Source organism: Siphateles boraxobius, unplaced genomic scaffold (genome assembly GCF_051911475.1).
Source record: "Siphateles boraxobius isolate OS27281-9 unplaced genomic scaffold, OSU_SipBor_1 29, whole genome shotgun sequence".
NCBI lineage: Eukaryota > Metazoa > Chordata > Actinopteri > Cypriniformes > Leuciscidae > Siphateles > Siphateles boraxobius.
The window spans coordinates 11,922,366-11,949,745 of record NW_027508908.1 but is presented as its reverse complement, the minus strand read 5'-3'; the positions used below and the strand labels follow the sequence as shown (position 1 = coordinate 11,949,745).

The 27,380-nt window shown below is 37.2% G+C and overlaps 1 protein-coding gene across 2 annotated transcripts in view; it reads right to left on the bottom strand.

The window, feature by feature from the left end:
* Positions 1-6,596: 6,596 nt before the first annotated feature.
* Positions 6,597-27,380, bottom strand: part of dctd (dCMP deaminase) — a 23,079-nt gene continuing 2,295 nt past the window's right edge. Inside the window, exons 3-7 of one of the 2 annotated variants that reach the window (XM_077246620.1) lie at positions 25,212-25,323; positions 23,478-23,613; positions 17,716-17,832; positions 12,849-12,945; positions 6,597-7,418 (exon numbers count right to left, since the gene is read on the bottom strand). In XM_077246620.1, coding sequence (XP_077102735.1) covers positions 7,325-7,418; positions 12,849-12,945; positions 17,716-17,832; positions 23,478-23,613; positions 25,212-25,323 — 556 coding nt within the window. In that variant the 3' untranslated portion in view covers positions 6,597-7,324. Of the gene's footprint in view, positions 7,419-12,848; positions 12,946-17,715; positions 17,833-23,477; positions 23,614-25,211; positions 25,369-27,380 lie in introns of both variants that reach the window. The other variant, XM_077246621.1, reaches the window with a different exon arrangement.

Genomic DNA, 27,380 nt, shown 5'->3' with positions numbered 1-27,380 from the left:
TATTAATTTTATTTATCTTCAAACACTCACATTAGGCTACGTATACCTAAAATATTAAAATGTAAGTAGCAGCTGTCAGAGTGGGATAATGTAAAAATATGCTTGAAGGTAAAAGGTAGGTTTTCGGTTTATTCAACACCCACATCACCTGCCAATGTTGTTACACTTGCTGAGCATGATTTGCCAAACACCATATCGGACAGATTGCATCTCTCTGGTCTGAAAACTTTTGCCTTCAACTAAGACTGAACAGCCTCTTTACTGGCATGGAGAACTTTTGTTTTTCATAGTGTTAAACCTTGTTTCTAGTGTGAAGATGAAGCTTACTGGAAACTATAGATTTTAGGTCATTAAGTTGCTACATAAGGACAGATGTACTTTACTCGTAGGAAAAGGAACTGATCCACAGTGTATTTCAAAATGTGCTTATATTTATATATACACATACACACAGGGGTGATGCCAAAGAAACAAACCAAAACAACCACAAACTGTTGAAACAGATGGTGACAACCACCATAAAGCCTAGTGTTTTTCACAAAGATAAACTAGCCTACGTGATTAACAGAATTGGACCCTTACCAGCTCTTATATACAGAGAGATTTTCCTCTGATTTCTGACATAATAAAGATGATAAAGATGTTGATTATAATCATAGATAAGTAGTTGGTTTAAACTGACATAATCAATGTGCTTAGTCCTTCAGATGCATTCTATCTGACATTGACATAATTCTATACATCTTTCTGTCATCATCATGCCTCTATCTGCCGCCACACTTATCTCTTTACATAATTCCTCTGACACTAAGTGACAGGAAATTGGGTACTGCTGAAAGTATGATAGATCTGTCACTCACTGACCTTTTTGAATGTCTACACAGGAAAACCATTTGATGAGAAAGTAATGAGAAATGTTTGTTAAAAATATATTTCAAAATAAGGAACATTTTACAGAAATCATGTGGCTTTTCACACCATTTTTGTTCCTAAAGTAGATTGTCTCTTTCCCCAAATAAAGACTGACAAAACATTTCAAATTCACAGCACTGAAAAGTTAGATGTTAAAAAGATGACCGTATGACATTAGCACAAAGCTGAAAGGCGTATGTCTTTTAACTGCCTTCCCAGACATCCAACCAATCCATCCAGTATTTTTGGAATGACTTGAGTCTATCACAGGTCATCACCAGTATGACAGAGCTTTTAATGTTCTTCAGTAAGTGTAAAATTAGGTAAAAATATCTATAAAAATAGGTTTTCATTAAGTATTTACTTGTTTTTTTAACAGTTAAGATTTCTTTTTTGCGGTCTTTTTTTATTTAATTGTTGCAAGGTCTGCTTTCACACAAGGTGCTTACATCACACAAAGCAGACCTTGCAAGTGTATATATATACACACATACACGTATATATGGCATATATATAATCTTTTTATGTTCATGCAAATATTTACACGTTAAGAAATTTGCTGGAAAAAAAAGTTGAAAGTGAGAGGACTTTCTTTTTTTATGCTGAGTATATATTATATCGTCACTTGAGTTTTGCATAATCTAACGTGTTATGTTGCTTATATACAGAGATTATATCTTCCCCCTATCATTTTAGGTCAGCTCTCAGACTGCCACTGTCTGTAAAGTCAAGTTAAATTGTTACTATATCCTCCAACAGTTTGTATTGTAATAGAGTAAAACTAACATCTTGTGATCAATTTGATGTGTTACCCGTGTCATTTCTTTAGGTATCAGTACTTCACCTCTGAAGAGGGCTGCTGTGCTTTGGTCTGTCTTCTCTTAGACAGTGCTGTCTGTCTGGCTGTCAGTGCGCTGTGTTCCAGAGAATGATTGCACTTGGTTCTCAAACAGATATGCTGCAGCACTTCATCAGCTACACCATGTGACACATGAGCAGGTTTTCATCTGCTGGCTGTAAACTTTCTTTGAGGGATTTTTTAACCCCCTTTGCTGCTCAAACAGCATACTTTTCTTTTCTGCAAAAAGAAAAGTATGCTGTTTGAGCAGCAAAGGGGGTTAAAAATTGTGTCTATAGTCAGGGATAGTTCACCAATAATCCTTAAATTTTAGCCATGCATTACATTCTTCAGCATATATATATATATATATATATATATATATATATATATATATATACACACTCACCTAAAGGATTATTGGGAACACCATACTAATACTGTGTTTGACCCCATTTCGCCGTCAGAACTGCCTTAATTCTACGTGGCATTGATTCAACAAGGTGCTGAAAGCATTCTTTAGAAATGTTGGCACATATTGATAGGATAGCATCTTGCAGTTGATGGAGATTTGTGGGATGCACATCCAGGGCACGAAGCTCCCGTTCCACCACTTCCCAAAGATGCTCTATTGGGTTGAGATCTGGTGACTGTGGGGGCCATTTTAGTACAGTGAACTCATTGTCATATTCAAGAAACCAATTTGAAATGATTCGAGCTTTGTGTCATGGTGCATTATCCTGCTGGCAGTAGCCATCAGAGGATGGGTACATGGTGGCCATAAAGGGATGGACATGGTCAGAAACAATGCTCAGGTAGGCCATGGCATTTAAACAATGCCCAATTGGCACTAAGGGGCCTAAAGTGTGCCAAGAAAACATCCCCCACACCATTACCACCAGCCTGCACAGTGGTAACAAGGCATGATGGATCCATGTTCTCATTCTGTTTACGCCAAATTCTGACTCTAGCATCTGAATGTCTCAACAGAAATCGAGACTCATTAGACCAGGCAACATTTTTCCAGTCTTCAACTGTCCAATTTTGGTGAGCTCTTGCACATTGTAGCCTCTTTTTCCTATTTGTAGTGGAGATGAGTGGTACCCGGTGGGGTCTTCTGCTGTTGTAGCCCATCCGCCTCAAGGTTGTGCGTGTTGTGGCTTCACAAATGCTTTGCTGCATACCCCGGTTGTAACGAGTGGTTATTTCAGTCAAAGTTGCTCTTCTATCACCTTGAATCAGTCGGCCCATTCTCCTCTGACCTCTAGCATCAACAAGGCATTTTCGCCCACAGGACTGCCACATACTGGATATTTTTCCCTTTTTACACCATTCTTTGTAAACCCTAGAAATGGTTGTGCGTGAAAATCTCAGTAACTGAGGAGATTGTGAAATACTCAGACCGGCCCGTCTGCCACCAACAAGGTGTTCAGGAGATTGTCTTGACCAGGACCACACCCCTAAATGCATTGAAGCAACTGCCATGTGATTGGTTGATTAGACAATTGCATTAATGAGAAATTGAACAGGTGTCCCTAATAATCCTTTAGGTGAGTGTATATATACTGTAGTGGCCAAACGTGATTAATTGGATTTTTCGCACTCTATTCATACTTTAACTGAAATATTTATTAAATATACTGTATGCATGTTGTGAAGTTGTGTCTAAAGTGTAAAACTAATGTATGCATTCCATCTTTCAATAGTATCATTTGTCATGACGCAGTGAAACAGAACAAAGTTTGTCATGCTAAGCTTGCACTCATTATTCCCAGCCTATAATTCAATAAATCATGATGTGGCAGGTATTATCTATATTAATAAATGTTACTTACTATTTTTGTGAAAATGGCCAGATGGAAGGAGCTGTCCTATGCAACCAAGGAGGATATTAATAAAATGGCTTAATCTTGTCAGTAGTTTTCGGATATTGCTCATGTGCTGGATGTGAATGGTCACAATGTGCACAGAATTATTTCAACGCACATTGAGACCACTACTATGCTGAATGTAATAAGGAAGACTAGTGAGCATTTTGACAGGAGGATGAAAATCCCCTTAATGTGGGACCACCTCAAACGCTTCTAAAGGCCTGGATGAGACGTGCAATTGTGAGGGACATCCAAGTTCATTTTGAACTGTAACCAACAGCTAAAAGAGCCTGGATTGAGAGGTTGTGTACCAGTAAAGAAACCATTTATTAGTTTTTTTTTTATATAAACCTGAATGGTGATAAGTCATAGGTCTTCCAATGAAGCTTAACTTTGGGAAAAACTTAAGGAGGATCCGAAAGTTAAACATGACAAATGCATGAGTCAAGTGTTTAGTGAGTCAATGCAATGGCTGCTTTTAGGGAATGGCTGAAAAGATTAACTAAAACATATAAATACCTGAATACATTGTAGTCAATATTTGCTTTATTTTCAGGTAAGCTTTTTGCTTTTCTATGCATAATACTATAAAACCCACATTCCATGATATGCTGGAGATTGCCTTTCTTTTAATACCTTAATTAAGTTTAGTGTATTCTTCTTCCCAGTATATTATACTCATATTTTGCAAATATCCCCTATGGACATATCTCAAAATGTCCAAGCTGCTATTTTCGGGATAATGCCAGTAGACTAGGACCAGGGACATTTCCTTGTGGCTACAGATCCATTTTATTTTCCATTCATTTTCTTCAGGGTTCATTTTCTTTTAGAAAATACTTTCTTTCATGCAAGTGATTAGATATATTTTTATATATTTTTATGTCAAAAGACAAGAGTGCACTAAAAAAATATTAACAATAAGCACACAAGGAACATTACATCGTATTTCACTGAACACCTATTAATGAATGACCTCTGCAGATACTTTCTGGAAGCGGCATTGGTTCTTATTTTCATAAAACATGCGCAACCAGCATATGTAAGGACGCTTGAAACATGGACCACTTCAGCTGAAAGAAGCTGAAAGGCTGCTTTGATTTCTTTATGGTTATTAAAAAGCAAATTAGGATGTGGCTTTTTCTAATGATCTTCTCTAAAGATCTTCTAATGTTTGACATTAAAAATCATTTAAAGGTTCTAAAATCTCAACTGCATGTGAACAACTGGTGTATTTATTTATTTATTTTTGTTGGTCAAACCATTTACAGCTCTGCCTATGGTGCTGTTAAGTAACTAGATTGAATGACACTTTCAGTGATGTCTGCAGTGACATTTTACACTACCATAAGTGAACGTGTAATTTAATTACGTTTTTTTTTTTTTTTTTGCTAAAGCCTTATTAATCAAATTTTTTAAGGGAATAGTTCCCCCCAAAAATTCAGTCATTTTTTTGCTCACTCTCATCTTGCTCTAAAACTGAATGACTTTTCTTTCATGTGCCATAGAACAAAATGACTAAATGATGAAAGAACTTTATTTTCTGGTGAACTTGTATCACTACAACAGTAGAACCCAGAGTCCTGACCTGCACAGTGGGAACCCGACGGGTGAACCGCTAATATTTGATGTAACGGGAATATTTACGTAGTCATTTGCGGTGCGGGTCGGGAATCAATAGGCATGGGTGGACTGCGGGTCCCATAGTCAAGACTATCGACTCAATTCTGTACCAACTTATATGCAGCTGCTTTCAGACGGTCATGTGCTTATTTGTGTTCACCCTCTGTTGTCTAAAGAACGTAAAATGTTTCTATTTAACAACTATGTTGTTGAGCACAGCATTTGTGCGCAGCAACTGAATTGATTAACAGCTTCAGTCACTAACAGCACTCTTGCTCGGTCTCTGTATATAATTTGAATAAAAGTTTTATTTTTCATGCTGCTAAGTGGACCTACAGCCACATATGCATTGTAGAGTTTCACGAGAGACAACGGCATTTAAATGCAGTAAATCTGCTAAAATATCCCCTACATTATATCACAGGCTCATATTTGGCTATATGTTATGGATACCTCTAAGCGCCTATGGTCTGATTTGAACAAATCTGCATAATTAGGCATAAATCTGTTTAAAATGGCCTATATGGGCAAATTGTTCACAAGATGTAGGCAAAATATGTGTATTGTTTGCATGACAATTGCACGTTCTCATCTGTTTTTCTTTTAATTATTACCATTTTGGGTGGCATGTCTATCCATTTTTTTTAACTGCGTCAACTCAGAATGCATATTGTTGGTTTGATTGCTTGTTACATTTGAAAATTTCTGTCTACTAATTCAGGTGAGGCTCAGGTCACGGTCTTTATGTCAAACGGTCGGTTACGTAATTAAATGCTGCTGTTGGATAACAGGTCGGGTGTTCTGTTAAGTACTGCGGGTGCAGGGCGGGTTTACCAAGCAGGACCCGTGCAGGACTCTTGAGGGGAATCATTCACAATGGGCTGACAATGTGCACTTCCCTCAAAGTATATATGAAAGTGTGCTGGTCCTCCAGACCTCATTACGCTTCAAAAGCCTTAGGATCCTAGAATTCAAGAGCTTAGTATTAATTATCAACTTCTTAAATGTTATATAACTCAGAAGTGATAGACATAATTATATGACAAACCAAAACAATGAAAATTCCAATGCCATACAACCATTACATCAACTCACAAATGAAGATTTATGTGGTTAAAAGATCTCTGTATTATCAGATCCCAGGAGGAATAGTGATTAGTAGTGACTAAATGATGCTCAGAAAAAAATCCTATTATAATGTCTGTTGTGTGTGATGGGAAACCGTTCAGTGATGTATGCATGCCACAGAACTAAAAAATAGCAGCTGTGTGGGCAGATTTATTTTGTGTTGTGTAAAAAAAAAAAAAAAACATCAAAATTTCATAGGATGCCTATGAACCAGAAACAATGAGTAATTTTATTCAGTTTTTATTTTGAGAGCGTGATCCTGGTATAACGATACCGAATAACTGCAAATACATGGCTCTAAAATGCAAGTGTTTTTATTAAAACATGAAGTTGTGGGCTCTAACCTGCAAAGACACAACATCTACAAAACAATGCGGATTGCGGTTTGACAAAATATGAGGTTTATCTGCTGTAGTTCGTACAAAAGCTTATGAATATGAGCAAAACAGTCATCAGAGGTTTAATGAAGGAAAGGGTAATTTACAGTTTTTGGATGAGTGAAATGAACATCAAAATCTAATCAGCCTTGTCATACAGCATACAAAAAGATTAAAAGACAAAGGTAAATAATTTGATTTGGTTAATGTTGGCATCCAGTTTGATTTTAATTTCCTCATTGTCAACCCACTCATAGATACTGAAACTCTTAAAAGAAACAATTTAAAATAGGTACATCAGCCAAGGTCACTTACCGGCCACTATTTTATAAATTGATTAAAAAAAATATTTATGTTATGCATTAGAGTATATACATAAAAGAAACATTTCAAAACTTTAACTACTGTCAATTTCAGCAAGTTTCAAGATTTGAAGAAACAAAGATTTAAAACAAAATTGCACGACAGTGAACTACATCTATTTAGTAATAACTCTCAAACCCATAAAGACCTTCACCAGTACATAAACAAGGTAAACAATGTGTCTGTTTTATGAATACTTAGTGTCACGCTGACTATACACCCCCAAAACCACTGGAAGTGTTCAATCCGGGGTGGCTGATGGAATTAAAATCAATGACAATCTTTCCTTGCTTCGGCTTGAATTGCCTGTAGGACAGAAATAAGAACAGAACAATATATAAATAGATTACTGAAGCATGTCCAAATAAAACATAAGTAGTTTGTCACTCTTGTAAAATCAGAGACGTTTTAAAACACCTTTGTAAAATTGACAAAGAGAATTCACTTCTTGTCCTCATTGTCACACCTATAATTCACCTCAGCATGCTGGAGTTGAGGAAACCAATTACACACTAGTCCTCGTGAGAGAGAACCAGCAGCATCCCTTCCAAAAGGCAATCCCAACAGGGACCAAGCACCTCAACATCTCACAAGAAAATACCCTGCCAAGAAGAACCAAACCAGCAGGTGGTAAACTCCTTTCCCCCCACTTTTAGCCTTTTCTTCTATCTGAACCACAAACTTTGCTTTCCCGTTCCTTTTATTTTTCTCGTTCTAAAATTCACCTTCTACCCCACTCTTTTTACTCTTCATTCTTTTATTAACCCCTCCCTCTCAGTGTGAGATGAGCTGGATGTGGCAAAAATCTATTCCTCATCATTGAACCTCTATAACAACAGAAGCCAATACATACAAATAGAATTTCCACTGACAGAAAAATGATTAAAGACTTCGTCCACGAACATTCACAAAGCTTGGACTCGCTCTCCCATGTTCCTTAATGCAAAGCCGGCATCAGTTGATGCCTGAGCAAATCGATTCATCATCTTATTCAGAATTCAAAATGCTGAACTCTGCACAGCAATAGTGAGGTTTCAATCCTTCATTTTTCATCATCTGGCACTAAAAATAAATAAAAAGCTGAAAACATATGATATACTACTTTGTGTGTGTGTGTGTGTGTGTGTGTGTGTGTGTGTGTGTGTGTGTGTGTGCGTGCGTGCGTGCATATAAACTACAGTACTGTGCAAAAGTCTTAGGCACGTTAGTATTTTCAACCCCAAAAAATGGCTTTAAGCCAGTTATTTGTATATTTTGCTGTAGTTTGTCAGTACAGTAGGAAATATCAGTTTACATTTCCAAACATTCATTTTGATATCAATTGTAATAATCCATTGACATTTTTGTATGCACAAGTACTGTCAACACTACCGGTGCTCCACACTGAGATCTGATCTCACCATCATCGAGTCCATCTGGGATTACATGAAATAGAAATATCTGAGTCAGACTAAATCCAGAAGAAGTGTGGTGAAGTCTCCAAGACGCTTGAAGAAACCTGCACTGTTAAAATGCTGTAAAGTGAGGATGCTTTCAAAAATAATGTCATAAATATATTTTATTCATCAATTAACTTCTATTAACTACATCAAATCAATATTTGGTGTGACCACCCTTTGCGTTTTAGGTACACTTGCACATAGTTTTTCAGGTAGCTTTGCAGGTTCTTTTCTTCAAGCATCTTGGAGACGTGGCCTAAATTCTTCTGGATTTAACCTCTCTGTTTTTTCTGTTTCTTCATGTAATCCCAGATGGACTCAATGATGGTGAGATCAGATCTCCTTGTGGAGTACCGCTTTTGTCATACTCCTTGTGCATAGAAACATCTCACTCGATTATTACAATTAATGCCTAAATGAATGTTTGGAAATGTAAACTGATATTTCCTACTGTACATTCACACTATGTGGTTAAGACTTTTGCACGGTACTACCGGTACCGTATTTTCCGGACTATAATTCGCAGCAGTCAAAAAATGTGTCATGAAGGGGAAAAAAACATACAAGTCTCACTGGACTAGAAGTCTCATTTATTTAGAAATATAGTTCACAAAATCCAAGACCAAGAACAGACATTTAATCTGGAAAGGCAAGTTATTCAACTACACAATAGCACACAGAACAACAGGCTGAATAGGTGTCTGGTAAGTTAAAGTAACACAAAAGTGTGATTTATAGTCCGGAAAATACGGTGTATATATATATATATTATTTCAACAAACATTAAACACCACCCTCCTCTAATCCCTAGAAATATTTTATTTAAACATTCTACAAAACAATGATTTTATAATATGAAATCTAACTAACTTTTTTGTGAAATATTTTGCTTGAAAAGTCTTTTAGTTCTATATTTCCTTAAAATAAATACCACTTGGTTTGATATTTTGTTACATAAATGCTAAACCATGCCTACATTTATGAGAGGCTTAAATGTCCAAATACTTTTAGGGACACCGCATACATACATAAAATCAATATGGCACAGGTGAAAATGTAATCGTGTAGTAGGAATGTTTAAATGTCCAGATGGACACAGACTATCTGGACATTGGGTAAAAAAAAAATTAAATTGTGATAGGTGTGGAATAGATTTTAATATCTTTATTAAATAGCCTATGGCTCTGCAATCAAAGGGCTGAAGAAATGGAAATGCAGAGAGCCATAGTAATGCTGGAAGTATTGGAGAACAACCTTCAAAAAGCGGCAGCAGGGGAATTAACCTTGCTACCCTCAAAGACAGGCAAGAGGCATAAAAGTATCTTCAAGGATTTCCTGATTTTCATCTTCAGGCGAATCTACTCCTTTTGTCTCCTCAGGCTCATGTCCCCCCAGTCCTATTTGATCTGACTCTGATGAAAGGCTTCAGAGTTTATTTACCGTGCATCTATATATAGAGTGTACATACAACTGGGAAGATGAGATTTCCGTCCAGTCCGCTCTTACTGCGGTTCCTGCTGGCTCTCTTTAACATAAAGAGGACTTTGTTAAGACTGCAAACCCCACAAAGAGTTCAGTTAAGTTGTCGGTTAACCCTGCATCTCATTAAGAAATAAAAAAGTGAAGGGCTTCTTCGCTCACATTATGCGTTTAAACTAAAGGTTTTAAATGTTTGCATTTACATTTTGCTCTTTTAATCCCTGTATTCTTGAACTTTAAGCTGAAACCTTTCAGCATGGTACTCGTTCTTTTCGGACTGTCTGGTGGATCACACACACACAATCGGTAACCCTTAAATTTAAGGTGACGTTGTTGATGATCTTTGAACTGTCGACTCAAACTTTTTTGTCATGTTTGTCTGTTCAGTTTGACTGTATTTGTTTATGTTCTAAACTTTTCTTGTTTGTTAATATGTAATTAATGTTTTGTAAAACACATTAAAGGTGCATTGTGTAATATTTAGGAGGATCTGTTGACAGAAATACAATATCATATACATAACTATGTTTTTAGTGGTGTATAAAGACCTTACCTAATGAACCGTTATGTTTTTGTTACCTTAGAATGAGCCATTTCTATCCACATACACCGCGGGTCCCCTTACATTGAAACTCCGACATGCGCCGACATGTTTCTACAGTAGACCTAAATAGTTTTGTTACAATGTTGCTCTTCGTGCAAGGAAGCTAGCTAAAGTCAGCGAATAAAACACTGACAATGATGAATAAGTAACAATAATATTTGTAATAATTGTGCTGGGCGGTACACCGGTTCATACCGAAAACCGTTGTATACTTTTGTTATGATATTATTTTGAATATACCGACATACTGATGTATTTAATTACACAACGAACGAACGAACGTTACGCTGCGCCGCGCGACACTGTTTCAGACGGACCCTTTACAATGTTGCACTTCTAAGCAGCGACTGCGAGGCGAGGGTAAACCGCAGTTTTCTTTTACTGTCCATGGGTAAACAGCAGTGCTCTGGTGTTACGTTACAGGGAAGATGGATGCTGCAGAACTATGGCGTTATTTTCTTGTCAAATGTCGAGAGCGCATTATTGTAGCGCAAAAGTACATTAATATAATGCACGAGCGCGAATCTCTCTGCTAGCGCGCTGAATATAATGTGCCGTGCTCTCAGATATAACGTTACGCTGCTCACGTTGGTCTATTTTCTCTGGGCTCGCTCAGAGAATCCTGCACTTAAAACGTGTTCAGTGCAATCGCAAATCTCTCCTCTTCCCCAGCTAACAATTTTAGGTTATAAGAACGTTTTCATAACGTTCCCATTAAGTTATAAAAACGTTATTTCTGAATGTTCTAGGAACATTCAAAACGTCCAGTTTTTAGACGTTGTATTAACGTTATTTCTTGGTTATAAGAACTTTATTCAAAACGTTATAAGAACGTTCAATTCTCCCGTTATATAAACGTTTTATTAACGTTCTTGCTTGGTTATAAGAACATCATTCAAACAAACGTCATTAGAACGTTAAATTCTCCCTTTACATAAACGTATTAACGCTATTTCCTGGTTATAAGAACGTTATTAGAACGTTAAGAAATAACAATTTTAGGTTATACTGGGCGCTATTCTATTCTACAATATTCACTAATGACAGTAAAATAGAACATCCTAAGTCAATTTACTGCAGTAATTCCTCTCTTAACCAGTAGAAAATGCTTTGAACACCTGATTATGCATGAAAAAAAAACCCCGTCATAAACCTGAACACCGGCATAATTTTGAGAAAAAAAAACGTTATATAAATTTTTGGTCAAACCGCCCAGCACTACGTAATGACATATCGTTTTACTGAATAATAAAGTAAACCTAATTTCTTATTTTATCTTTGTAAAGAAACCTCAGTACTGAACTGGCTACTCTCTGCTGTCTCAGACGTTGACATTTTCCTGTAGGCCACCGTAACTTTTGTTGGTTGCAATTTGCAACCTCACCACTAGATGCCGCTTAAAATTACACATTGCACCTTTAAGTACTGATTAAAAGTGTCACACAAAAGTATTTAAGTTTTTATTATTATTATCATTATTATTATTATTAGTAGTAACTCAGTTGCTGTCATTGATGCCAGCATGCATGAGGGGAAACTGGCTCAGCTCCATCTTGAATAAACAGCTTTTCTAGGCCACTAATATTACTGCACTCTCCATCTCATGTAGATATATATCATTGTACATCATATTTTTTAATAATACTACTCATTTCTTTGTTTGCCTGGTATGAAAAATACAACATTACAATACAATACAGGATTTTCCTTTAATCATCCACCAGGCTAGTCTCTTAAAGTAACAGTACACAGTACTCAAAGCAAGCCACAATATTTGAGGTATCATTCATGTCCACTGCACAAATAAATGTTTGTGTAGAGGTGTGTGTATAAAACAACAGTAAAATATACAAATATAGTATTAGTAATATATAAAACGTCATTAATATGACTTGTAAATTGTCATTTTAAGAAAACCTTTGAGGTTGTTATGAAGGTGATCCGATTAGGCTTCCTATGGAGTAGGAGACAAATCCAGACTTGTGCACAGTGCTTACTCATTTTTCCCCAAGCGTGTCTTTTTTCGAAGGCTCACAGAAGCTTTTTGATGCTTCAGGTCACACATACACCCACACATCTGAGGGTCAGGCTCCGTTACAGCCTTGATTGTACAATCGTTCGTGCCAGTCATATCCGACAGGAATGCAAATGAACCCTATTTAATTTCCAAGCCACACACCAACCCCTTACTAAGGTCAGACTCAAGAGACTTACTTGTATGTGATGCCCGTCAAGTTAAGCATACGTCTGGAGGCAGTCATTTCTGGAGTGTCATGGTATTTGTCTGACAAATAGATCACATCCTTTATACCTGTAAGGCAGAGACAGCAGTGTGGGTCAGACAAATGCACACACACACGCAAACAGGAGAAATTCAAACAAACAGGCCCAAAGAGAACAGGTACCCAAAATAGCCTGTTAGGAAAGAACAAGAGCTTGTTCTAGGGGAGGTGAGTCGATAACTTGTCGCTGCAGGCTCAAGCCAATATCAACCAATCCCAATTGAAATGAAATCTGCCCTGCTGGCGTCTAAAAAACGTGGGGCATTTGGCAGCACCCCCACGCATCCTGCTGACTACTCACAAGCGGCCCACATGAGGAGAGTCTATAAAAGGCCCTGTTAGCCAAGCTTTACAGAGAAACACAAGGAATCTGGTGAAACCACTTAGACTCCCTCTTGCCCTTAACGCTTTCAGAGGTGAAAAAGAGTATTCCAACATAGCCAATGGTTGTTGCAATCGCAGGTGAATATATATCGGAGAGAGACACACACACACACCGCCCCAAAATACACAGCATCTCCCATGTACTTTTATCTGCACAGGAGGAGAAAAATGCTCTGATTGAAGGGAAAATGACTTGCACAGAGTGAATTCCACCTTTCATTAAAGGCTGTTATGGAGCCTCTCCATTGAATTATTTGAACAATTTTTAAGAGGAAACAGATGAAATTACCATGCATGGTTGTGTCATCTTAAAACCATTTTGTTGGTGACATTTCATGGTGCAGCGGGGAGGAAAAAATGACTTTGTATATCCAAGTCTCATCTGGCTATTTAAAATACATAGCAAGCACTCGAAGTCCAAAAAAAGCCCTCAAACCATTTAAAGTGTTCCAACTAAAACCTGACGTGATACGTAAAGGAAAAGGCAGAAGAAATTGCATGAGTGCTTCTATGTAAACATGCCTTTTCATAAAAAGAACATGAGGATAAGTATCGAAGCTGCTCAAAACACTTCCAAGACGACAAGCTGTCCAACAGAAGGGAAGCTTCTGATGGAAGGTGGAGCAGAACTCTGGAGATACCGCATTTCCAGAATGCTCTCCGGAGATGAGGTGACAGGACAGTCCCTCAGTCCCTCCAAAAAACAGTCACAGAAAGTGACAAGATGGCAGCTGCTTGGGAGCTGAACACTTTAATTCCTCAGAGAGAGGAGAGGCTCTAAAGCTGCGCTTCAGAAACACTGTTGCTAGCACCGAGAAGCTAAAGTGCAGGGGGGACATCAACATGGGAGCCAGAGGAAGTAAAAAATGATTGGTGTCATTTCAAACAGTGAGATTGAGAGATGGTCACGTTTGAACTGCATTTGAAAAGAGCAGTAACACTTTCTCACTGGAGGAATAGCTACAGAATTAGATATAGAAGGGGGGAAAATGTAATATCTAGGGTCTTTAATTTCTCATTTTCCGTGAACAAAATTACAGATCAAGAAAAAAGGGGGAGAAAGTACAATGAAAGATCTAATTCTAGTACAAGAACAGTTGTCAATGAGTGCATTTGCATGGGCCCTCATGATGCGATTAAAATGGGATTTTGGCAATATTGCGATTAAACTTTACCTCATGTAAACTCAATACTTAAATCGAACTAATGCGATTAAGCTCATAGTAGTAACCATATTCACATTAAACTATGCAGCGTACACAGATTTTAAATCGCAATAAACAGGCATGTAAACACATTAATCGCATTATTCCCTCTCTGACCAAAGTGTGCATGTGCTCGGACGTACACTGATGCCGTGTTTTTTCACACAACGTTATGAATGAACTCTGTGGCATTATTCCAAAGTGTTCCTTCTACTCTGAATCACTAAACTCTGTCAACAGTCTCTGCTCCGTATCTTCATCTAGATGGCGTGAAGCACGCGATGGCAGCGTAGGTAAAGCCTGCATTGCGATGTTCATGTACATCCAATAATATCCAGTACATCTATAAAACTGTATTTAGAATTTGATATGAGTAGATTAAGACAATGGCCAGTAACATTTATACTGTATGCCTATCTGAGTGTGGAATAACCATACTTATTAGCAAATAATCAAAATAATGAAAATTGCATGTAAACTGGAGTGAAGAGATCTGCTCGTGTCATGTAAACATCTTACCGCGATTAAAACCTTACTCTGATTATTAGAAATAATCACATTATTGGTGCACATGTAAACAGCTATTTGACCAACAAGGCAAACTTTATGTGGGAAGTCAAACAAAAGCTTTGTCGTCGGGCACAAAAACGCGTACCCATGGCACCAACATATTGGAAAACATTCCTTTTAATAAATCCCTCTGGTTGCAATTGAATCATGTTAGTTTTCTGTTAGAGATGCACACACCAGCAATATCAAAAGGTTTACCATGCACATATAAACAAGATACAGCCCGGATGCCTTTATAAGAGAATCAGGGTGGATTCGCATTCCAAGTCTACTAATATACCCTTTATCCTCATGTTTTTTACATGCAGAGGCTTTTGTGTTTCCTCATATCGTGAGGCTTTACAACTTCTAGTAAACAAGCATGGCTATAACACCTTCAAAATTAACCAACAGCGACGACACCCTATCTCAATTCTTTTAAACTCAGCATTCAAACATTAAACATCCGCTTTGTTCAGCTCCATCTGATAGGCATCATCAGAGGGCGTTTTTAATGAGGTCGGACGATCATTTTTAGCTGCGTTTTGTTGCATCCTATAGAGCGCGAGGAGACGAAAGGGAGAGAAAGTGCTGTGTGTGTTCCTTAATGATGCCGGAGCATTGAGAGGAAGCTGACACCCCACTGAGAGATGGGCCGGGGTAAGGCCAAGCATCCTGAAGATCAGACGGCATCAGAGCGTGTGTCATGCTATCTTCAGTACACAGCTTCAGTAGGCTTTGCCACACGAGTACATGGAGGGGAATCAGGAAAGGCGAGAGAGAGAGAAGATCAGGACAAAAAGACTTGGAGGGGAGGAGAGAGAATGGGGAAGAGGGTGTTAAGAGTGTTCAACAGATAAGAGATTGAAAATAACAACAGAGCAGGGTTTGGAGATGGAAAAATAAGAGGAAGACAACCTGTCACTATGTAGGCTGTATCCAAGCAGCCAAGAAGGCTCACAATGAAGCTGGCTGCTCAAAGTGACGCCCACTGCAGGTTTCTCAGTATGGCAGGATGACCATAGAGAACCTCAGTTTCCATCTGTCTACGCTGTCATTTCATCTGCAGCCACATCAGCACTGACAAGGTTGCCACTTAAAAAAAAAAAAAAAAAAATAGCTCACGGTTTGCACAGCGGTTCATCTTGTGTCTACCTCAGAAAATATAAATATTAAATGTGTTTGAAGTGGAAAGTACATAAAGCATAATAAAGAGTTCTTTTCAAGCATAATTACAGTCATTCTTGTTGCTAAATTGTTGTACTTTTAGAATAAGGACAATGAAACTATACAGATGCAACAATGAACTAAAAACAAATTTATGAATATAAATAGGACTATACTTGAGGTATATGCACGGCAGGTGGCAATCAGACTGTGTTCACATTGATAGAAACAGTTTGAGGGCACATGCAAACTCTATCACACTTACAATCACACGTCATAGTGCGAGACAAAACTGTTTAAGAGCTCAGCAGAGATTGCATTAACTGAAATGTTTGAATAATAAAGTTATCAAACACTTTACAGTCTTACAGTAATTGCATAAATAAAATATAGATTAATCCTTATTAAAGCTAAAATGTTATGTTATCTTTGTTTAACTTTAATGATAGACATCACAGTAGCGGGTTTATTAGGCTGCTGTGACTTAAAGACCAGGGGCTTCATGTATAAAACTTTACGTTGATGTCATCTTAAAAGTGTGCGTACGCAAAAAAAAAAAGATAGATTTTGCATACGCACAAAACTTTTATATTTATAAAACCATGCGTACGCCAGTACCTGCGAAAATTTCCCTTTATAAAACCAAGTCCGCGGAAGATGTCCACCCCGTCTCCTCCCTGAATTAACCATAAATGGAGCTTACAATGCCTAGTTTTACTATGCATGACTTCATCTGCATATCATTTCCATGCATATTCCATCCACGTGATACCATATCAACGGTACAAGGCATTAAGAAAATATGAGATACGAACTATGTGCCGTCACATTACATTGCAAACAAATAATTCGGTATACTTGCTTTGTTTTAGAATAAATAAATAAAAATAACATTTCAGAGAAAGTTTTCAAAGATTTAGTCTCATTATTTTCCATTGGCCAAAAAGCATTTAATTAGTATTTAATTACTTTAAACAAATAAACTTTATGCAATTTTCCCATAAGGTAAACATATATTTTAGGATGTTTATATATTTTTAATGGAAACAAAGGCCTTATTTTTTTAAGTGTAAATAATTGTAAGACTCAGCGCTACTCTGACTCACAAAACATTTAAAAAAATAAAACATGCATATCTTACCGTTTCCTACTGTCTGTCTGTCTGTGCACGACACTACACCAACAGCACAGCTGTGTACAGCAGTTCTTGATTAGGTATCAAAATGAGTAGAATCATAAAATTTCACTGGTACTGACCATCATGATTCATGACAGCACTAATAAGGACGAATATTTTACACGCCAATGTTGCAGCAAAGAAACAGAACATTACCTTGATCAGATGTCGGTTAAGAAATGAATATGACAATTAGCTGTTTACCCGTCACCATAGGTTCAGTGTGCTACTATGATTTCAGATCAGTGGAAATAAAAATGTCGATTGAAAAAACTAGACATGCACAGTTAGAAACAAATGCTCAGATACACTCTCACCTGCTTGAATGATGAGTTTGGCGCACTCGTTGCAGGGGAAGAGCGCTACATACATAGTGCAACCCTTGACATCTGATGAGTTCTTATTCATGATGGCGTTCAGCTCTGCGTGACACACTGCAACAAGACATGAAGGACCTGTTAGAAATGTGCAGAGGTCACAAAAGCACATACATGCAAAACAGAATGATGCATCATAGCTATGATTAACAATTCTGCTTCACAACAAACATTGATTGAGCTTTCTTTGCGTGTCAACATTGTACCACTCCACCAGAAAAAGGCTCCAGTCACCAGTTCACTGTTATAAAGGAAAAAGATTTCAAAGCATGAGTCTGAACAGATGTCAGCTCTCCACAACATCACCCAGAAAAAGCCCCGTCTAATCACTCACTCTGCTCGCCTTAATTACGGAGAATGAATTGGCCCATCAGCGGTGGCACATTACCACTGCACCACGAAACACCGGCCTGACACACGTTTATTTTGGCAGAGCTTCAGCACAAGGCAGAGAGAGAGAGAGGGGGCATGTAGTTATGATGGAAGAGAGATGTCAGTAATTCACACAGATACGCACACACTCATTGTGTATTTTAACTGGAAGCAGGCACACACACAAAGCTAAGAGAGTGTGCATGATAAAGCTCATGATGGAGTACGATCAAATGAGTGAACATGGGAGGGACTGAGCTATTAAATCTATCAAAATAACATTTGATACACGTTTAGTATTAATCTGACTCGACTCATTTATTTAAAAGGTGGCATGGAAGATACTGTTATTAATGGACTGCAGCAAAATAATGCATAGCATCAACTAACATTTTTCTCTGTGGTTGCAGCTTATAAACACTGTCTCCTATTAGAGAACGAGGTGAAAGTGTCATTATGTTCTCAGGGCAAAAAAATAAAATTAAAATAAAATCACGTTAGGCCAATAAGTCTTATATTTGGTATTTCAGCATCCTCTAGTGGCACAATACTGTACAGACAGTTCATTTTTACTATTGCTCATCCTTAAGCTTAAGGGTTTGCTCAAATCAGCAAAAATGTCAATAACACTGTGAATAACAAATTGAGTAGGTCTCCTTAAACCCTCAACTTAAATGAAAATTTAGCAAAAATGTCAATTGTATTGTTTACACTGAAAATTACACAAATGGCTACAAGTTAAGTTATATATTGTACCGATTGATTTTGATTCAATTATGTCATTAACAATGTTTCACGCTTCAGTACAGTTTTGTACTATTCCCCACAGATTTGCATACATTTTTGCTCCAAATCAAATGTTGTAATGCTGTGACACTGTTGCACTCTATTTGGACATGGACTTGTTTTACTTAACCAATAGAACTATAATCAACATCCTAAACCAGAACTAAAAACCACTCTGAACATCTAGCCAACCACTACTACAGCAAAGCCTGAGGATTTTGTCTAAACATCACTTACATTTTTTTTCTTCAGAAAATCCTGCTCTAGCCTATTTTAAAAAACAAATACAATTATTCTACATTAACAACTTGTTCAAAATGTCCTCTAGCAGTGCTTTGAGTTGTTACCTGCCTCACTTGCTAATAATACAGTAATAAAGAAATGCCCGATATGTGGTATCCTTTAGCCCTAATATATCAGCAATCACTTCTACACCTGTAAACATTGTAATATAAAAATCAACTTAATATGATTGATTACACTAGAGACTCCAAACTATGATCCTTAAGACTAGAGCTGCCCCCAACTAAAAATTTTCCAAGTCGGCTGTTAGTCGTTGATTTAAACCATTAGTTGATTAGTTAGGGGAGAAATACTCAGCCATAATAATGAGCAATTAAAATATAATTAAGTGCACGCATAAAACCTCCTGCAGCAACACCAGCAAATATCATTAACTTTTCTCAGATTAGAACACAAACAAAATACATATCCTATAATACACGTATCAGCCTTATCCTAAAATAACAAAACTTAACTAAAATATTTTTAAAATGTAAAACATAAATATAAACAAGTAGCCTTAACGGTTGAAAACTAGGTTTTTTAGAGGTCAGAACACAAATATAATAAATATATTATATAAAAACAAATAAATGAATAGAAGAAAACTAAAACACAGAGGCTGTCTTTGCAATTCAGAGGCCAGTTTCAAAGAAATGTGATTGCAATTACTTTATCTGTCATACCAGGCTTCAGAAAAGTGATATCATGAATTAAACAACATTTATCACATGAAAACAAAAAAACAAAGCTTTCCCAACTCCATGATCTGTGGAACCAAACTAAATTTATTTGAAAAATTTCAATTTTAGGATCAATGTAATAAAATGAATACAGTCCCTAAGTTTTTATACTTGTTCCTTGTTCCTATTTACATTAAGAAATATTTTTTTTTCCCATTTAAACAAGATAATCTCCTCTTATATTTGGAACAAGAAACCCCCCAGAATACATCCGTGTCCGTGCAAAACCCTAAAGAACGGGGGGGGTGGCACTGCCAAATTTTCAATTGTATTATTGAGCTTGTAAGCTAAGAGCTCTGACTGGCAAGGTTCACATTACATGAACTACTCACCAGACTGGGTCCAGACAGAATCCACAGATTGCCTTCCTTTCTCACTCTCAGCCCTCCTATTCTCACCCTTACCACTGGGTCTAGACTCTCACCTGTTGGACCTTACGGTATGGAACTCAGTCCAGACATGGGCCCAAATTCGCAAATATTTCGGATGGCAGAGGGGTTCAATCCGTGCCCCAGTTGCTAGAAATCATAGGTTCACTCAGCCTCTAAATGACCAGGCATTTTTACTATGGCGAGAAAAAAAGTATCATAACATTTCAAGATCTTTTTGCTGATGGTTGCTTCTTGTCTTTTGCGCAATTAGAATCTCAATTTAAAATAACTAAAGCCCACTTTTTCAGATATCTACAGGTACATGATTACACACTTAAGAATTTTATTCATTTTCATTCCCTTCAAGATCGAAACCCTATTGATCAACTTTTTCCTGAAGACCCGGAGCAAAGAGGCAACATCTCTAGCTTATATAAAGCTTGCATCATTATTATCCACTTCTGTTAATGCACAAAGAGATTCCTGGCAATTGACCCTTAATATCTGCCTGACGGACGAGGAATGGGATGAGGCTAAATATAGGATCCATGGCTCTTCTATCTGTGCTAGACACAGCCTTATTCAATTCAAAGTTGTACATAGACTTCACCAATCTAAGGCCAAGCTGCCAAAGATGTATTCCTCTGTTGATCCCACCTGTACAAGGAGTAAGCAATGGATGCAGATTTTTGCATCTTATTCTAGAATATTTAGTAAAAATGTTCGTACAAATCATTTAACCGCCATTTTTGGCATTGTGTGTGGAAAAAAAACATTGTCAAAAAGTGAATTGGACGGTATAGCTTTTACTTTGTTGGCAAGGCGCTTAATTTTAATTAATTGGAAACAGTCCTTTTCCACTTTTAAACAGTGGGCCAGAGATTTTACAATTCCTAAGTTCGGAAAAAATAAGACTTAATTTAAGTAGCTCCAGGTTTAAGTTCAATGTCATGTGTCGTCCTTTCATAAATTATTTTCAAAACCAATTATAACTGTAAGTGGACGAACTGATGCTGGTGTCAGGGTTTGCTTATGATTTACTGATGTTATTCTTTCAATTTATTTTCCCTATACACACACACACACACACAATGTAAAAGCACAATGTCTGTATGTATGCTGTGTTGATGTGTGAATATGTTTGTTGTTCAAACAAAAAAATGTGGGCGAAATAAAACTTTCAATTTAACATTTTGGGTCACGTTGTGGAGTCCAACTTAATTGGCTTTGCTAAAACACACAAAAAAAATCATAATCCTGTCCACAGACCACATAAACCAGGGAGAAATACGAACAGTGCAGTGGATCAGTCGAGTGCCAGACTGAGAAATCCTCTCCCAAGTTTTCACACCTTCCCTTTGGCAGTACAACCCATTTAAAGTCTCAGGTTGGCATGTGCCGCCTTTAGAAACGCCAGCTCCAACTCATTTCCATTTCTCACACTAATAGCTGCCACAAAGTGACCTTGCACATTCGCTCACTCAGCAGCGCCACCTTTATCTCTCCCATCAGCCCCATGCAGGTGAAAAGTAATCCATGACTGCCATCATGTGCTCAAAAGAGCATATACATCACCACACGGTGTTAACAGACACCTTGTGCTGCATTAACAGAGCCTAAAACTAGTGGTAATGTGACTGTTGTGTGCTGACTTGTCGATATCAAACAGAGGCAAACAGACTGATAATTATGTGTAACTGATTATTGCAGTTTAACAGCCAAGACTCCAGAGGCCTGTTGCATGAAGCCAGTTGAACTCAGAGTAGGTTTAGAGTTGACAAGTACATATAAATCCAACCTGGTTTAGCTCAGGTTCAACAGGCTCACAACACTCTGTGTAAACGTTCGGTCAACTCAGGTTTAATCCAAAATTTACAATTAACTCTGAAGCGCATGCACCTGAAAGTGTGACGTGTGGCACAACAGCCAATCACACGAAGCATGGAAGGTGTCAGTTTGATTCACTTCTTTTGAGAGTCGGCACAATTTACTTCTCTGTTGTAAGATTAAGAGATTGTTATGCAAAATATAATGAATTTAAATGCATTTACAAGGTAGGAATAAACACCAATAATGCAGCGAAAGTTTGAGAAGGGAGCTGAAAGAAAAGATCTGAATCAAACAAACTTATAATTTATATAGTTTCACAAAAAGCTCAAAAGGTTGCAAACCTCTGCAACTGATCCAGAATGCTGCAGAATGGTCTTTAACGAGCCAAAGAGAGAACACGTCACTCCCTCTCCTCACAAAATTGCACTGGTTGCCAGTTGCCGCTCGCATCAAATTCAAGTCATTTGCCTACAGAACAACCACTGGCTCTGCTCCCCCCTACCTAAACTCATTACTTCAGACTTATGTGCCATCCAGAAACTTCTGAAAAAGTGAACGCCGTCTTGTGGTGCAATCTCAAAGAGGCACACAATCTCTTTCTCTGACTTTTTTCTGGTCTGTTCCCTGCTGGTGGAGTGATCTGCCTAACTTAACCAGAGCTGCTGAGTCCGTGGCCATTTTCAAGAAACGGCTGAAGACGCATCTTTTTCATCAACACTTGATCCATTAATAATAGCACTTTATCTTCTATATCTATTATCTTTTTTTATTATTATTAAAAAGTAAATGTACTGCATTAGATTAAACTGGGAAGGGTCGTAGCACTTGCATATTGTTGTCCATTAGTTTAACTGCTTCTATTGTTCTCGTTTGTAAGTCGCTTTGGATAAAAGTGTCTGCTAAATGAATAAATGTAAATGTAAATAAATTATACATAATTACAATTCATATAATAGAAATATAATAAATAGGTTAATTAGCAACAAAAGATGAGCAATTTTGTCTCAAATTCTTTCACTCTAAACTGCTTTCATTTGGAGCGAGAGATACAGGGAAAGTGGCTTCATTGCATCAGATACAGTCTCTTTACTCACAACAAATCGGTCCAGATTTGGTCTGCTCTAACCCTGAATAAAACCTGCTCCGGAGCAGACTAGCCATGTAGCATATGTTAGCATGGTGATGAAACCCGCTAAGAACCAATCCATCTTCTTAAGCCCGAAAAATAGAGTTTGCTCAAACAAATCTCAAACTTACCTGGGTAGCAACTGAAACCGGCTTCATGCAACAGGCCACAGGGATCAAATTCAGAACTCACCATAGGGGTATTTGGTGTCCAGCTTGTCATCAGCACTGCGAGACCAGGGCAGAAGGTCATCGTCACAACCGTTGGGCATACCATTGTAGCCAATACCCACTATCTTGTTCTCTTGATTCACGATACAGGCACCAACCTGAAATTAAATCAGTTAAGGAGTGGTGACTCTAAACTTTTCATTTCACTGACTTTCATTCATATGCATGTGAATAAGGGAGACAGGAAAAGCAAGTTTGTGCAAATTCAGCTTCGTTTACCTGCAAATTCCTATCACTTGAAGACATGTAACCAACAAAAGATCGACAAGTCACGTTATGAGCTGAATTAACAGAACGCAAAGACTGCACGATTGCAGCATTGCAGTAAAGTGGAGTAGATTGAATATTTTTACAATTTGGATGCATTGAATTTTGTTTTTTTAAAGACGCCACAGAGTGTGACATCCCATTACGATTGTTGCAGTATCAGTTAAGATTTTGCATGATCGTAAAAATAAAGCTATCTACAATAACGGTTTCTTAAGGGGCATCGTAAATGCAGTCGCTTTAGTCAACGAAAACAGTTGTGTATTCAGTATATTGGATCTGTGCATGAGATCTTAAACTTGTTTCACACTGGACATGTAACCAGCAAAGAAGCTGTTTGTATGCAGAGCAGAAGCAGCACGTGCCCATTGTGCAGCTTGTGTACTACAAATTCAGATAAGTATCGTCCATTGTGTCACCTTTTCCAGATGTTCTCCTCAGACCACTGCCTGCCACGCGCTTTGACTTATGATGGGCAGCATACTCTGCTGTGAAGCGACTGTTCTCCTCGTATATGTACTATATGTGCATATATAACATGAAAAAAGTAAACTTAAAGTTAAGCTATACCACTAAATCATTTAAAAAGATTTTTGAGGTTTGGGAGAGAAAAAAAAAAAAACTCCAGTCAATAATGTTTTCAGGTGTTATATTTTCTTTCTTATTTTCACAGTGCTGCAAATGTAACACACCTCACTTTTATGGTTTTAAGGTGAAATTTGTTATTCTTCTTGTTAACCCAGGCGTATTTTGACGAAGAAAAATGAACAGTGTTAATTTAATTCAGCGTGAGCGGCGCAGCAGACTTACGTGCTGCTTATGTGTCCTGTGTGAAAAAAATGTTAAAGTGACAGCATCCTAATATACCTGCTGCCGTCCACGTCATTAATGTTAATGTAACGTCATTAATGTTACACAAACTGTAATGTAGACATGCATTTTCTGTAAAGCTGCTTTGAAACAATGTGTATTGTGAAAAAAAAGCACTATTCAAATAAATGTGATTTAAATTAATCAAACAACAAAAGACAGAAAAATCACTCTTGTAGCTTTAAAAAAAGATTCATTATATTTAATTTATACAGTGAAGATGCAGTGTTATTTTACATTTGATTGTTTTATTTCTGTACCTGAATACTGTTGGACTTACCTGAAAACTTGTCCCTACACTCCCTACAAAATCACCACAATCATTCTATAATGATTATTTCTTTCCAAATAGAGCTATTCAAGTCATGAAATGTTTTCTAATTGTTTTAGTATCACAGAAAAACTAAATATTGCAATGTTAGTTTTTCCAATATCGTGCAGCCCTATTTAATTTCATATTGAATAATATTTAATCACATTTCAGATTGATGTGTGGTCACCAAATCAACCCACACTTCAAATTAGTAGGACTGTCTGCAGGCAATCGATCTCTGGGTACCTGAGAACTGGGATCTTTGCTCCTCTGGGCTGATAAGAAGGCAACAGCCATGAAATACTCTGGCCACTCCAGGTAGTCCTGCCTCTTCTTTGTCAGACCTCCACTGTGTGTTCTGATGGATTGAAATGAATTAAATTAAGAAAGAAAAAAAAAACACCTGTAGACATGAGAGCACAAAAAAAAGACAAATCATTGCATTTACGGAAATATAGTACATGATAATATGTGTGAACACCAGTGTTGGGTGTAACTAATTACTAAGAAATTAGTTACTGTAATTTAATTAAGTAAGGGATTAGGCTAGTCTTAATTTAATTTCTGTAATTTCTGTACTTTCTGTAATTTAATTAGTTACTTCTGATGTAATTAGGCTAAATACTGTTTATAGACCAATCCGATCTCACACCAATTTGTACGCATTTTAATGCGTCACTCGTACAAATAACCCAACTTATAAAATAAAGTAAACTATGTAATCTCATGAGATCAGACTGGTATAAACACGTGGTTCTCAACTGCAGTTCTTGGGAGCCGCTGCTCTGCACATTTTGTATGTCTCTCTTATCTGACACACTCAGTTCAGTTCATGGAGTCTCCTAATGAGCTGATGATCTGAATCAGGTGTAGACATACAAAATGTGCAGAGCAGTGGAACCACTGGTATAAACTAGAACAATTTTATATAAAACAATAGTGGGTTTAACATCAAAATGCATTTTCTGATGTTAAAAAGTATGTTTATTATTTAACATTCTCCATTTAAATTGTTCGGTCAGTTTAAGGATAATTCATGGAATTTTAAAATATTTATTTCAAAAAATTAAAACAGTTTCATATCTATCCTTGTATTATTCAGCTGGTTGAGGTTGATATGGGACTTAGAAAGTAATTGGTAATAATTTATTAAATTATTTTTAGAGAGAGTAATTAGTACAGTAATCTAATTACACTGTTGAAGAGGTAATTAGTGACTAGTAATTCTTACCCCACACTGGTGAACACAAAAATCAACTAGGATACTTATCAAATGGATTGTGTATAATTTGTGTTTTCAAAAATGTATAAATAGTTTTCAGCATATGTGTGCGTGCATGTATCTCAAATGCTACACTTGTATATTACAGTTAAATAGTAATGTTGTGCAATAATATTAGAATTTAAAATAACTTTTTTCTATTTTAATATATACCGGTATATTGTAAATTGTGATGACAAAGCAGAATTTTGAGCATCATTACTCCAGTCTTCACATGATCCTTCAGAAATTGTTCTAATTTGCTGCTCAGGAAACATTTACAGTTAATGTTGAAAACAGTTGTGCTCCTTAATATTTCTGTGGAAACCATGATCTTTTTGTTCAGGATTCTTTGATGAATACTAAGTTCAAAGAAGAGTGTTTATCTCAAGGACTACATTTGTATTATAGATTGAAAGATTATAAAGGTTTATGTCATTGCCAAATATAAAATTATTCTTTTCTTTTTAAAAAAATATGTAACGGACCACAACCATTTGAATGGTAGTGTACATGGTAGTGTACATATCTGCATCCCCAGTATGGAAGATTCCTATTGCCTCAGCAGAGTACTACATCTTTACTTGATCTTAACACTGGCACCCCTGACGCCCAGCAACTATTGTCTACTCTACATGTGTGATATAAACACTGACAGACATGATCATACAATGGTTTTCCTCCAGGGCTTTCCATTTTAGTTAAAAGTGATATTACACCTTTTGCGACACATCTCAGTGACTGTCTTTGAAAGGCGAGGGGATTTATGTGTGAAGATTTAATGGACCCATCTGATTTGATTCACTCTTTTTCCTAATGTCTCTGGTGATTCTCTCTTTTTTGAGCAGCTGTGTGTGTGTGTGTGTGTGTGTGTGTGTGTGTGTGTGTGTGTGTGTGTGTGTGTGTGTGTGTGTGTGTGTGTGTGAGAGAGAGAGAGAGAGAAAAAGAGAGAGAGAAAAAGAGTGAGAGAAAAAGAGTGAGAGAAAAAGAGAGAGAGTGAGTGAGTGAGAGAGAGAGAGAGAGAGAGAGAGAGTCTAATGGTGGAATACTGAGGGTTGATGATCTGAAGCTAATGGCCAGTGCAGTGAGACAATGCTGAGGTAGTCATTAAACGGTTTTAAAATGTGCCGTTATCTGAAAACCATTCACAGGAT